This window comes from Tenrec ecaudatus, chromosome 1 (assembly GCF_050624435.1).
Source record: "Tenrec ecaudatus isolate mTenEca1 chromosome 1, mTenEca1.hap1, whole genome shotgun sequence".
Classification (NCBI taxonomy): Eukaryota; Metazoa; Chordata; class Mammalia; order Afrosoricida; family Tenrecidae; genus Tenrec; species Tenrec ecaudatus.
The window spans coordinates 94,713,270-94,726,652 of record NC_134530.1 but is presented as its reverse complement, the minus strand read 5'-3'; the positions used below and the strand labels follow the sequence as shown (position 1 = coordinate 94,726,652).

Genomic DNA, 13,383 nt, shown 5'->3' with positions numbered 1-13,383 from the left:
TTTGTTCCCCCTTCCTACCCTATCCCCACCATACCCCTACCCTTTTGGTATCACTATTCCCCTTCCTAGATTCCATGTGTCTGAGCTCTTACCTGTACCTGTGTACATGCTTCGGTCTAGCCCCAGTGAGAGGCAGCACTGGGGTCATGATAGTGGGGGGCGGGGACAGGGGGGGGGGTGAGGAAGCCTCAAGGAACCGGAGGAATAATGTGTGCTTCATCAGTGCTTTACTGCATCCTGGTTGACTCATCCCTTCCCATGGTCTCCAGATGGGCTTTGGGTCTCCGCTCTGACCCCCCTCATTCTTAAAAATATGGTTTTATTATTGTTTGTGTATTATGGGTTTTTTGGTGCCTATTATCCAGTCCCTGGTGATGACACACGCCGGTGCACTTCTTCCATGTGGGCTTGTTGCTTCTCTGGTAGAGGGCTGCGTTTTTTACACACTCCCAAACAGACTCACGGCCTCCGAGAGGACTCAGAATGACCCTACAATTGAAACTCAAATGGTTGATTTTAACTCGAAGACACTTTGTTCTTTCCCTCATGCCAACCTGGCTTATCTTGCTATTACCGGTCCCCATCTGATACCTCTGAAGTGCTTCGGTCACCAAACAACACTCAAGCGAAGTCCAGTCTCCACAGCGCTAAGTCCCCAGCCAGTCACCTGTGCACAGGTAGAGGCCGGGTAGTGTTGCGGCAGTTGTCCAGAGAATACGGGCGCGGCGCAACACCCCCTTGCCCAGCACGAGCTCGGCGGCGAGCCCGGCCCGTGCACGCGCGGTGGCGTGCGCCGCGGGGTCTCTGGGTGGCGGTCCGGTCCGACACCGGGGGTCCGGTCCGGCACCGGGGCGCCGGTGTCCGCGTGGTGCCCCCGGGATTTGCCCCTCCTCCCCGGGGCTCTCCAGCCCCGGCCCCGGGCTCGCACGGCGCGGCCCGCGCCCTCCGAGCTCCCGTTGCACAACGCCCGGGCCGTGCCTCCCGGGGTGCGTGGCCCCGCGGCCCAGCCCCTGGGCGGGGACAGGCCGCGGCGGCGCGGGGTGGCGGCGCGGGCGGCCAGCGCAGCAGGTCCAGTGCCCAGCGACCCGGGCGCCGCGAGTCTCTCGGGAGGGAGCCGCGGCCGCACACGGCGCGCCGCTGAGCCCCTCCGCCGGGCCCGCCCGCCGCCGCCGCCGCCGCCATGGCGGAAGTCCACAGACGTCAGCAGGCCCGGGTTAAAGGAGAAGCCCCCGCCGAGGCCTCGGCGCACAGCGATGAGGCGGAGCTGGGGATGGCGCCGGCCGAAACGCTGACCGTGTTCCTGAAGCTGCTGGCCGCCGCCTTTTACGGCGTCAGCTCCTTCCTCATCGTGGTGGTGAACAAGAGCGTGCTCACCAACTACCGGTAGGGCCGGGCCCCGGGCGGGCGGGCGCGGGCCCCGCGGACTTCGGCTGCCAAAGTTAAACATGAACAAAGTTGGGCGGGCGCCGGGCGGGGCTCGGGCAGCGCCGCTCGGGGTGCAAGGGCGCAGTGGCGCGGGGACGTGGGCGGCCCCGTGCTGGAGGCGGCGGCCGAGCGTTCGGGCCGCGGTTTCGTGCAGGGAAGACGGAGGGGAGAGGCAGCGCTGCCCCCCGCCCCGGGCCCGGCCCCCGCGGTGCAGCGCCTCCGCGCCCCGCGACAGCCCGGGCTGCGGGCGGACTGCGCCCCTTTGCAAATCCTGGGTGGCCGCGCCGGACCGGAGGCGTGGAACGGTCCCCGTGGCGGCCGTGGGAAGGAAGGCGGCGACTGCGCGTTGCCCCGGGCTACCCCGTCCGCGGGAGGGCGGGGCGGCCACTTTGTCGCTGGGGGAGCGCTGTCCACGCTGGGGCGGCGGTGGGTGTCGGGGCGTTCGGGGTGCGCGGCTGCGTGCTGACCTCTTTCTCGTCCCCGGCCCCGTAGGTTTCCCTCCTCGCTCTGCGTCGGGCTCGGCCAGGTCAGTTGGACGCCAGCGTTGCGGGCTTGTGCGGTGGGGACTTGTCTGGGTGCCTCTCTGTGAAACAGTGGCTCTGTGTTCCCTGGGTACAGATGGTGGCCACCGTGGCCGTGCTCGCCGTGGGGAAGGCGCTCCGAGTTGTCAAGTTCCCTGACCTTGACAGAAATGTACCTCGAAAGGTAAAATACATATTATTATTATTATTATTAAGGGGACTCATAAAAATCGACCACTGTATACATATTTAATCATACTTTTCCATACTTAGAAAACACAGCCTTGAAATCACCAAATTGAGTGTGGGCGCACTGCAGGTAGAGTCAGTGTAGTAATGTGTTGGTTTAAAGAAGCCCACACGCTCTGTAAGACGAAAGTAAGCGAAGTCCTCGTTTTCCGTGAATGCACACTTGTTGAGAAGACAGCAGCGCTGCGGTTGCTGTGTGCCCCGAGGCTAGCTAGTGTGTCCTGGGTTAATTTTCACATTCTTTGTGAAATGCTTCCCCCTTTCTGCCGCCATTTGAACCATGAACAAATATTTCATTATTTTTAAGCAAATGATGTTTCTGTACCACTTGATTGGATCCTATCGATGTGTTTCGTTACCCCTTCCCTTTCTCTCTCCCCTCCCCTGCTGTAGTCATTAATACTGCTAATTCGAGATGCGTTCATGTGTTTGTGGTACCTCATGGGGGTCAAAACTGTGTAAGAGAACTAATGAGGTAAACTAAAGCGTTTGTTTGAAAGGACTTTGTTTCAGCTGTCTTTATCATTGAGTTTTGTTATCCCTTTTTAAATTTTCTAGACGTTTCCACTACCTCTACTATATTTTGGGAACCAAATCACGGGACTGTTCAGCACAAAGAAACTGAAGTATGGCTAACTTTATTTTACTAGTGAGGTTAATATAATGTAATCTTCATGCTGTATTTGATTGTCAAATACTTGGTGTATTACCGATTCTGAAGAAAATGAAGGGCCTCGGAAGCAAATAGGACTCAAGAAGGCGTTCACCAAAGGTCTTGCTTTAAATCCCTTCTATCTGAATAGAGTGATGTGTTTTGCTTGTTGTCTTCATTGTTTTTCCCTCCCCCCTTGTCGATAAAAGAAAACCCTGTCTTGGGTGGTCTCAGAATGCTATAAAAGAATGTAATGGAGATTCTCAGAGTTTTCCCAGACTTGCTGCAGTGCAGGAAATATGCAAGGCTTCCAGAATTCCAATTCCTTCATACCATTCATAAGTACTGTATTACATAAGTAACACACAGAACAATTTCTTACACACAAAAAATTGGGGCATAGGGACTTTTGCGGTTTTATTTTTTAACACGAAGTATTTAGAATAAAATCCTATCTAAAACCCTGATAGGAATTTGATCAATATCTTTCTACCGGGTGGTATAACTGAGTGGTAGCCTTCGAATTGCCGCCTGCTCACGTGACCCCGCCATTCAGAGTAGAGCCCCTCTCTCTAGACTCTTGGAAGCTTTGCCAGGCCTGCCTTCCGAGTTGTCTCGGGATGAGGTTCCAACTGCCCACCTCTCAGTGAGTAGTTGAGCTTCTAACTTTCTGTATCCCCCAACCTTTTGTGGGACTCCAGTGTAACTTGTTGGGTGGTGTAGAGTTGATTCTGACTCATTGGGACCCACTTGGCAGATAGAATTACCTCATAAGGTATTGGTATTCTTGGCTGTAATCATCCTGGAAGCAGGTTCCCAGGTCTGGGAGGGCTTCAACCAGTAGTACCCTAAGAAAAACCCAAAAGAAACCCATTGCTGTCACATCTGTTTGTGTTTTGCTTCACCGTGACCCCAAAGACAGAGCTCTAAGACTGTGATCTTTAACAAGCAGACTGGCACATCTTTCTCCCAAAGACTGGCAGGCGGGCGGGCTCGCATTTTCCTGGCAGCAGCTGAGCGCGTGAATAACCACTGTGCCACCAGGGGCCCTCTCATTGCCCTACAACTTCCCAGTTTCTATTCTGCTTTCCAGGAGCCCTGGCGGAATAATACGTTTCATGTTTGGCTGCTAATCACAAGGTCAGCAGTTCAAGTCCACCAGCCACTCCCTGGGAGAAAGATGAGGCTTTCTTCTTCCGTAAAGATTAATAGTCTCAGAAACCCACAGGGTCAGTTCTGTCCTGTCATTAGAACGGACTCAATAGCAGTGAGTCTGGAGGTTTCTTTTGTTTTATTCTCCACTTAAGAAATTGGTGTGTGCTGTTAAAACATCACATTTGAGGAAACCATGGGAAAGAAACTCTTGGTTGCACTTTCACAAGAGCTACCCTGCTTCCCAGAAAGTAAGACATCCCCCGAAAATAAGACTGACTTACAGTTTTGACTCTTGAGGAAATAATATAAGGCACCCCCGAAAATAAGACCTCCCTGAAAATAAGCCCCCCCGAAGCTACCGTAACTCTGGACTCTGGGCCATAGTGGTGGGCGCTGCTGCACAGCTCACTGTTGGCCGCAGCGCAGTGGAGCAGAAAGGAAGTGCCCTGGAATCATGAGTGACTGGGGAACGGGTAAGGAGATCTCTGAGGACTCCTGGGGATCGTTCTGTCTTCCTTCAGACCCACACAGTGTCAGCATGACCAAGGTGATATCTCTGCGTTAAAGTTTTACGCAAATCTAGTTTATCATGGGTAGGGCATCCTTTCTATCTCATTACCCTTTGGAAGGAAATGCTGCAAGCTGCTGCTAAATACGTTTGCTTAGAGTTGCTCTTTTCTTTCCAATACCATCCATCCACTTATGCATTCACTCCTTCAAACTCTGTCTTTGGCTGCCAGTTTCATGCACACACATCTTTATTTCCCGAGGATGGCCGATAAGAGTCCATGTTCTTGATGAATTTAGAGGATAAAATTACTTCTCCGTGAGGGAAATGAAGGCTTACTATTTTCATTGATGTTTGAGAATGGAAGTCAGGCCAATGGAGAAAGAAAACCAAACCTTTTCTATTAGAGGCTAACATGCTCCCCGTTCTAGCTGCTTGCGTGATTAGCCGAGGGAAATAACGTGGGTACGATTCATCCGTGATGATGAGTAATCGTTACATTGTTATGTTACGTTAGTTTGATGTTTTCCTCCTGTAGTTTCATAAAAGCAATCTGTGTAGACTTTTAAATAGGAGTGGTTTCTAGACAGAAGCATGAGCTTAATCATAGATTAATCAGCATAGGACTTAGTTTATATGTAAGGAGATAAGCATTATTTTAAAATGATAATCAGAAATTTCTTGTAAAAAAGTTCACCATTAATTGGCCTAATTCCCTTTTTTTGCAGCTTGCCCATGTTTACAGTCCTGCGAAGGTTCTCCATCCTGTTCACGATGTTCGCTGAAGGAGTGTTACTCAAGTGAGTTCCATTGCTGATTAAAGATCGTCTCTAAATGACCTCGATCCCTTAAAGATGCCCACATATATTAGACTCTGAAATTATTGATTTGATTTCTATTACAGATTTTGAGGAGCTTAAGGCGCTTTCCCCTTTGTTATGGGGATTGATATGTGGGGGCTGTAGGTAGGAAAACCAGGGAATAAATCTTGGAAATCTACCTGAACATTGATTTACTTTCTACAATTTCTTTACCTATTGTTGCCATTGTGTAAAGTCAGGTCAGAATTTTTGCTGTAGGTTTTAAACAGCATTTATAATTTAGCTTCTTTACAAATGTATGTGATCATTTCTTACATAAAGAAGTCCTGCTTTATTTAAAATTCAAATTAACTTCTAGTCCTAAGAATTTAAAAATGTAAATATAATTAGTATAGATGAAATGATTGCCTATATGAGGCGGCTTCCAAAAGAGTGCATGGAAAAATGGAATTAAAAGACAAAGGATCACAGGGAAGGAAGGAATCAAGCAGGACACAATACAGCACTGATGAAACACAATATTCCTCTGGTTCCTTGAGGCGTCCTTACCCCCCTCTATCATGTGACCCCAGTGCTGCCTTTCACTTTAGGCTAGACCAGAGCATGTACACAGGTATAGGCAAGAGATAAGAGCTCACGACACATGGAACCCAGGAGCAGGAATGGGAGTAGCCATACCAGAAGGGTAGGGAGAAGGGGGATGGGGGTTGTGGGGAGGAAGGGGGAACTGATCATAATGATCGACACACACACCCCTACAGGGGGAAGAACAATAGAAACCATGATGAAGAAGAGACAGTGGTCAATGTGAGATATGAAAATAATAATTTATAATCAAGGGATCACGAGAGTGGGGGTAGGGGGAAAAGAACTGATACCAAGGGCTCAATAGAAAGTAATTGACTAGAAAAGAACTATGGAAACATATGTACAAATATGCCTGATAAAATTGATAAAAGGATTGTAATACGAGTTGTAAAAGCCCCCAATAAAATGATCTTTTAATTTTTAAAAAATGGAATTTTTTTATGAAGCTTTTGAAGCTGCCTTGTAAAAATGTTTTAAATATTTTTCCAGTAATTTTGTTGTTGTCCATTACTTTATTGCCTGTGTTATGAAATCAGTGTCTGATAACTGAATCCATGTATACGTGTGTGCATTTTTCTACAGGAAGACGTTTTCTTGGGGAATCAAAATGACTGTATTTGCAATGATCATTGGCGCCTTTGTAGCTGCCAGGTAAGATGTTGGCCCATAGTCACTGATAATTATAAATTAGCAGTGAGCACGATGCTCTAAAGTCTAAGGGAAATCCTATTTTTGAAAGCTATCCACAGTCTCTTCGAAAAGTTATATTTCTGGCCATATTAAGATCAGGCTGGCAAAGTTAGTACTTGGGGTTTCCTTAAAAGCTAAATTCACAGAATTCAGGATTCTGACTGTAGAATCTGCTGTGCACCATGCAATGGTGGCATTTTACACCTTTCTGTAGAGCTGCGAGAGGTACAGTGCCTTCCTTTTCTCTGTCTGAGGGATCTGAAACGCGAGTCCAATAACATGCTCAGGGGAACTGCAGCTGATAGACAGCAGAGCTACAATGTGAAGGTACACCTTAATCCCGAGCCTAGGCGCGTTTATAAACCATGCAGGGTTCTTTTAGCTTGCTTGCTGCTAAAGGAAACAGTGTCTGCTTTTCTGTGAGGTGAGGCAAATCACAATGAGCCATTTGTCTTGGTCATTATTCAATAGTTTGTTTTTTTTTTAAAAGGGGCAAACTCACTGCCATGGAGTCAGTTCCAACCCGTGGTGACTCTAGAACGGGGTAGAACTGCCCCTGTGGGTTTCTGAGACACTCTACGGCGTAGAAAATCACAGCTTTCTCCCACAGCAAGGCTCTATTTGGCCTTGCTTAAGGTATAGCACAAACGCCTCAACTTTATTCTATTAGATAACTAAATATTACATTAGTAAAGCTTTTTTCTGTTTGTCTTAATTTTTATTTTCAAAATGCATAGGAAAATGTGGATTACCCAATGACTCAGAAAATTGAAATGATTGCCAACAGCCTTTCATCTACAACATCCTACTCAGCCCAAACCTAACCCAAAACCAAGCCCACTCTCATGGAGGTGATTCCAATTCATAGCAACCCTGTAGGGCAGAGTAGAAGCGGCCTTGTGGGCTTACGAGGCTGCAGTCTTCATAGGCGTAGAGAGTGGCATCTTTCTCCTGCAGAGCGGCTGGTGGTTTCAAGCTGTTGAACTTGCAGGTCAGCAGCCCAGGGAGCAGTCTGTTACAACACCAGGGCCTCTTCTCCTCAACCCATAGCATACATGTATGTGTTCTGCTTGGCATCTGTGCCATCTGGGAGTCCCAGCTTGCTTCTTGGATTGAATAATTTACCTTTATCCCATTCCTGTGCGGTAGGTGACATGACATTTCAGAAGACAAATTCTGCCTACCCCTAACTTGTCTATTGGAATTTCATCCTCAATAAAAAAGGATGGCATGATTGGGTATTAACTTACTTACGTAATTGATTGCTTTACCCTTCAGGTTGTAGTGCCTCTGTGGAGAGGAAGTTTGTATCTTTCTAGAGGCGGTACTAGTCTTTGAAACATTTCTTGGAAGTTGATGAGATCAGAAATTGCACCACAGATTAGGGGTAGGAGTAGGGTTAAGGTTAAAAAAAATTGCACCACAAAGCCTGCTTCGGAGCTTGCGCTGGCTTGCAAAAAGGTTCTGACGAGGATTGCTACCTGGGTCACCTTTGTCTATTTAGAACCTTTTATTTGGAAAAGAAACTGGGAGGAACCTGAATGCGCCAGAGGGGTTGTTGGGTAATGGTTGCCGGGGGAGGAAGATGTACATTAGGCTCCTGTTCCTGTGACCTTGGAGTTGATTCCCACTCACAGTGACCTGTCCAGCAGAGTCGGCTGTCATCTTTACGGAAGCAGATTGCCACATCGATCTCCCATGGGGGAGAGGCCGGTGGCTTCAAACTGCCAACTGTTTGTGCCTCGTACAGGAGGCTGGCCCTGCGTGAAACGGCGGTGGCTTAGAGCTCCTCCGAGGTCTAGGCTTCATGTAGCTTAGCTGCAAGTATATAGGACCTTTTCCAAAATGCAGACTGTGGGGCCGCTTTCAATTAGGTTGCTAAAGCATGAGGAAGGCATGCTTCTTTGTACTTTTTAGGGTTTCATTTGTTCTGTTAAATTCAGATTTCTGTTATTGTGCCTGGTTCTTTGCTAGGTACCAGACATTTTCTGTCTTCCTCCACTCCACTGGTTTCACCTCGCAGCTCCCTTGAGCAGTTATTGACGTGTGTGCTCCTACGCTGTACTTAGTTAGACATGGGTGTAGGTTGATGTTGGAACTAAGCGTGGTTTACCCCTTGGAAATTCTACTTGGTGGCCCTCGGCAGCACAGTGGACGCCTTGGTGTGAACCCTTGGAAGATGACTCATTAAAGGCCTCAGCCTTTTGGTTTCGTCGTCTGAAATGAGATCTGACTCTTCTGCCTGCATCACATTTACGCTGCAAATGGAATTTTGGTTGCTTGTTGTTACTGAGTTTGAGTTCCGAGTAGAATGTTATTAATGTGAATGATTGATTATTATAGATGCTGTTAAGCTTTAGTGCATCTTATTTCTGAAGAACCCTTTACTGAATATGGAATTGCAAACTGTGACCAGGAATAGAGAAATGCTGGTAACTGATAACAATGCCCGATGTTCATTCCCCTCGATAAGAATGCATTCCTGCGAATATTCCAGTGGACATGTTTAAAATGAAGTTGCATGTTCTTTAAATGTAAGTTGTTACTGAAGTGTTGTTCATGTTTTACAGCTCCGACTTGGCATTCGATCTGGAAGGATATGTTTTTATCCTGATAAATGATGTCTTGACAGCAGCAAATGGTGCATATGTAAAACAAAAATTAGATTCAAAAGTAAGTAGCATTCTAAAGCTTCTTAACAGATGTTCACTGGTGTCATTTTATCAGGGGAAAAGCTGGAAATTGAAAACAATATATTTAGAAGGGGTGGGAAAGACTTAAGGGTCTTGTTGAAGGTGGTAATACCTGTAGTCTGGTGCACATAAAAACGTTATTTTTTTCTATTATATTAGTAATTCAATTTTCTTGTTGGCCTCTGGAAGGAATTGCTTAGGGCGGCCCAGGAAGTGCAAGAATTGCTCACTGGAGGAGAGTGCCCTAAATGTTCCTGACTGCGTTCTACGGAATATGTCGGGGGTCTGGAATGAAGAGAACTTCCTGGAAGTCCATGGGAATACTTGAGGGGAAATGAGTGTTGGGTGGGGCTGCAGAACAGGGGTGGCCTTTATGTATCAGTACTACAAATAATGGAAAGTAATCAGGAGCATCACACCTAGGTCTCACACACAGGTCCTTTATCTACCTCGGTATTTGCCCTCAGGCAGCGTGTACAAGGGCCTCTGGTGGCCCTAATGGACCACACACTGGGCTGCTAAACGTAGGAGTAAGGTAGACTTTCTGCTCCTGGGAAGGGTTCCAGCCTTAGAAACCAGTTCTACTCTAGGCAGTTCTGTCCTGTCCTGCTAGGGTTGCAGTGAGTCGGAATCAACTCAGGGGCAATGAGTGAGTGAGCGAGGCAGTATGTACCAAAGGTTTTATAAAATATTTTTGCTTGTTTGTCTGCTATATATTTTGAGACCTTCTTGTTGTATGCTGTCTAGTCAAAATTTTATTTTTAGATCAAAGCAAAGCACCAGATGACTGAATATTTAAGTCATACTGCTTTTACTACATTTTGTTATGAGATCACATTACTGTAAGGAACAGAAACTCGGCTTTTTATATCCAGAGTTGTTATTGAAGACTTTATCATTTATATCATAATGAACCCTGTATGAGGGTCTGCATATGATATGAAGGGGGGTAGCTTAGACTCGTATTTGTAGAGGGAAGTCTAGCCAGGGGCTTTGTTCCGACCGCTCTATGTAATTATTATATTTTAGTGGAGATATATTTCACTACCAGGAGAATCCTTTAGATGTTCTATCAGAAAAAAACTTGCGATTTCTTTGAACTACTTTGAAATTTTAAGCTCAATGAGCTGCTTTTCCCACTCCATGGTTTAAAGCAAAAAACCAGAAGGGACAATTCTGTGTAGAGGCAGAGAGACTTACCAGAAGTAGAAAAAAGAAAAACAAAAGTTGGTTAACAACAAAAGAAATAAACAGGAACATTGTAAAAGACAGGTGAAAGTGATTTTTAAAGTTGATGCAGAGGCTATTAGCTGTACAAACAAAAACACACTAACTGCCATCGAGTAGATGCTGACTCATAGTGACCGTGTGGGACAGGGTAGAACTGGCCCCGTGGGTTTCCGAGCAGAGCGCATGGTGGTTTTGAAAGGCTGGAATGTGCAGTTAGCAGCCCAACATGTAGTCACTCTGTCACCAGGGGGTCTCTTTAGTTAGTGGTAAGGTGATGCTGTATCAGAATGCAGTACAGTGGTACTCACTGATGATTCTGCCCCTATCAGATTGTACTTGGAGTACTCTCTTTGAGAAGCCACCAGAGCAAGATACTCAAAACAGTGCAGAGAAAAAGAAATAGAGTGGCATTGAAACTCTAGGCATCTGTCATTTGTGTAGACAAATTGTGCGTGTGTGTGCATGACTTGCACACACGCTCATGCTTGTGGCCGAGGAGCACATGTGAGAGGTTATTTGGCCCCGCATAACTGTCTTAGAAATGAGGCTCACCGCGTTGAAGCGTTTGGTGACCATGAGCAGCTACTCGATTTGTCCTGGAGGCAGTATTGCTGCACTGAGATGCACGGAATGAATGATGAGTCCTATTATCTATAATTATGGGAGTGCTTGTCGTCTTTATCCTTTGAGCACACGTCACGTGGCATAAAGACGGAGTGATTGCATCCCATAACCAACGCGGCTGTTGAATTTAAAACATTTTAAACTTAATCCACAAAGCAAAACCCCACAGAGTAATACAGATTTGTAATGGATGTAGAAAACAATATGATGAAAATGTAAATTTTTCTGTCACACGAGAAGCACTGTTTTGATGAATCCAGTTGCCTGAGTGTGTCTGTGTGTATACATGAAGACTGTACATTTTAAGTACAAGGAGAGTAATATCTACCCGCTCTTCTCTTAGCAACCTGGGTAGGTTCCCAGGGCTACAGTGTGTGTGAAAATTGGTGTTGGATCTTATCAGATCACAAAATGGTGGACGACTGCTTCATCACATAACTGCCAAATGATATCATTAGATAAATGTCTAATTTATAGCATTCCATAAGTGCCCTACCACTGGAATCATGACCTAGCCAAGTTGACACACCTTAACCATCACAGCCAGTGTTAGCTCCCACCTCACATCTTGGTGCTTGTTCCTACTGCCTGGTTGTTAACGTGATAGATTTTTACCATTATCCTAAGTGGAAAATGTATGATAACCAGATAGTCTGTAAGAGAGGAGTAGGTGTATGATATGTTCTAGCCCCTCTTCCATAAGCCCCTCTCCATGCCTGTCAGTATGAAGACATATTTATTGACTGCGCATTTTTTATATGACTACTCACGGTTCGTTTTGGTTATTTTTCTAGTTGATTATTTGTTTCCAGCTTTTCAAAGCTGCTTTTGAGAAGGTAGTTTGATGCTTTTTATTACATTTAGTGATCTTTCAAATCACAAAAGGTAGGTGGACATCACACCCTTTTCATTCCTCACCCCCACAACTATGCCCCTTTACAGTTGTCTCTGCCTCCCCTGAGGTCCTGGAAATGCATGACTCGGAGATGGGCTGTGAGTTCCTCTGGGCTCCGTGTGTTTGAAGACGTGACTGTCCTTGGTTGCTCCCCAGGAGCTGGGGCCTGGGAGTTTGGTAGAAGTAGTCTTCAAGTCCGTGGCATCTCACAAGTGCATCTTCAGGTCTGACCTGTATGCCTGGAGCTGTCCGGCCACGTGAGAAGCCCAAGGCTCACGTGATGACTGGGTTCAGTTCTGAGAAGGGCATGGCTTCAGGGATGCGCACCTATAAATATATGCACATATGTTTCAAGTTATCTCATCTTTATGGTGTCACTTTTACTTCTCTGAGATGAATCACTTTGAATTTACCTCAAGCACATTTAAAATCTTTCACATTCGCTTTCTTTTATTGTCCTCTGAAAGCTTACCTTATCTCTCAATGTGTTTGAAATTTTGAATTGGCTGATTTTCTGAGAATATGATCTGTGTGTGTGTGTGTGTTTGTATGTGTGTAATGGAGGTTGCCTAGGATTATATGCATATTCATGTGAAAGAGTTGAGTAAAACACCTAGTTGTTCTTTATCCTAGGAGCTGGGAAAATATGGTCTGCTTTATTACAATGCACTGTTCATGATTCTGCCCACACTGGGCATTGCCTATTTCACGGGAGATGCACAGAAGGTAAGACTTTCTAACTAGAGTATAATGGCTTATGTTGATGAGTTGCCTTATGATTCATGACTCAAAGTTAGACCTTATTAAGTGACCCAAAACTGAGAGTTTTCCATTTGACTTGCTAATGGCATGCTAACCTCTTTTTTTTGGCTCAAGTATTGGATAGTACCAAAATGGCTCAAAATAGCTCCGACATGTCATTCTAAAAATAGTGCATGACAACTAGTGTCCTTTTCTTATGTGCCAGAAGGATAGAAGAAGGGAAATGTCACATTTCTCCTGAACTACAAAACATTTATTTATATATATAAAACCTCTCCTTGAGAAACAAATGAACAAAAACCCTAAGAAGTAAAATTCTTACCCTAAGTCAATTTATGCTAGACCTCAGGAGCAGCTTTGTGTTTGATGCAAACTTTTCCCTATTGTCCTTTTTCTACAATATTTAGCTAAATAAACACAGAGGAATAGTAAAATAAGCCCTAAAGGAGCCCAGATTCATAGGGGAAAAAAGTGATACCATATTGTTGAAGTTCACAGAGATTTGCAAACTAAATAGAACTCCAGACTCCTGCCAAGGCTTTCTGATCCCGTAGCTGCTAACTTGGTCAG

General features: G+C 45.9%; 1 protein-coding gene across 1 annotated transcript in view; it reads left to right on the top strand.

Annotated features, from left to right (window-relative positions):
* The first annotated feature begins 1,029 nt into the window (after window positions 1-1,029).
* SLC35D1 (solute carrier family 35 member D1) overlaps window positions 1,030-13,383 on the top strand; it is a 50,162-nt gene continuing 37,808 nt past the window's right edge. The window contains exons 1-8 of the mRNA XM_075557269.1: window positions 1,030-1,383; window positions 1,918-1,951; window positions 2,044-2,130; window positions 2,754-2,821; window positions 5,239-5,310; window positions 6,502-6,570; window positions 9,180-9,282; window positions 12,685-12,777. Coding sequence (XP_075413384.1) covers window positions 1,181-1,383; window positions 1,918-1,951; window positions 2,044-2,130; window positions 2,754-2,821; window positions 5,239-5,310; window positions 6,502-6,570; window positions 9,180-9,282; window positions 12,685-12,777 — 729 coding nt within the window. The 5' untranslated portion in view covers window positions 1,030-1,180. The remainder of the gene's footprint in view (window positions 1,384-1,917; window positions 1,952-2,043; window positions 2,131-2,753; window positions 2,822-5,238; window positions 5,311-6,501; window positions 6,571-9,179; window positions 9,283-12,684; window positions 12,778-13,383) is intronic.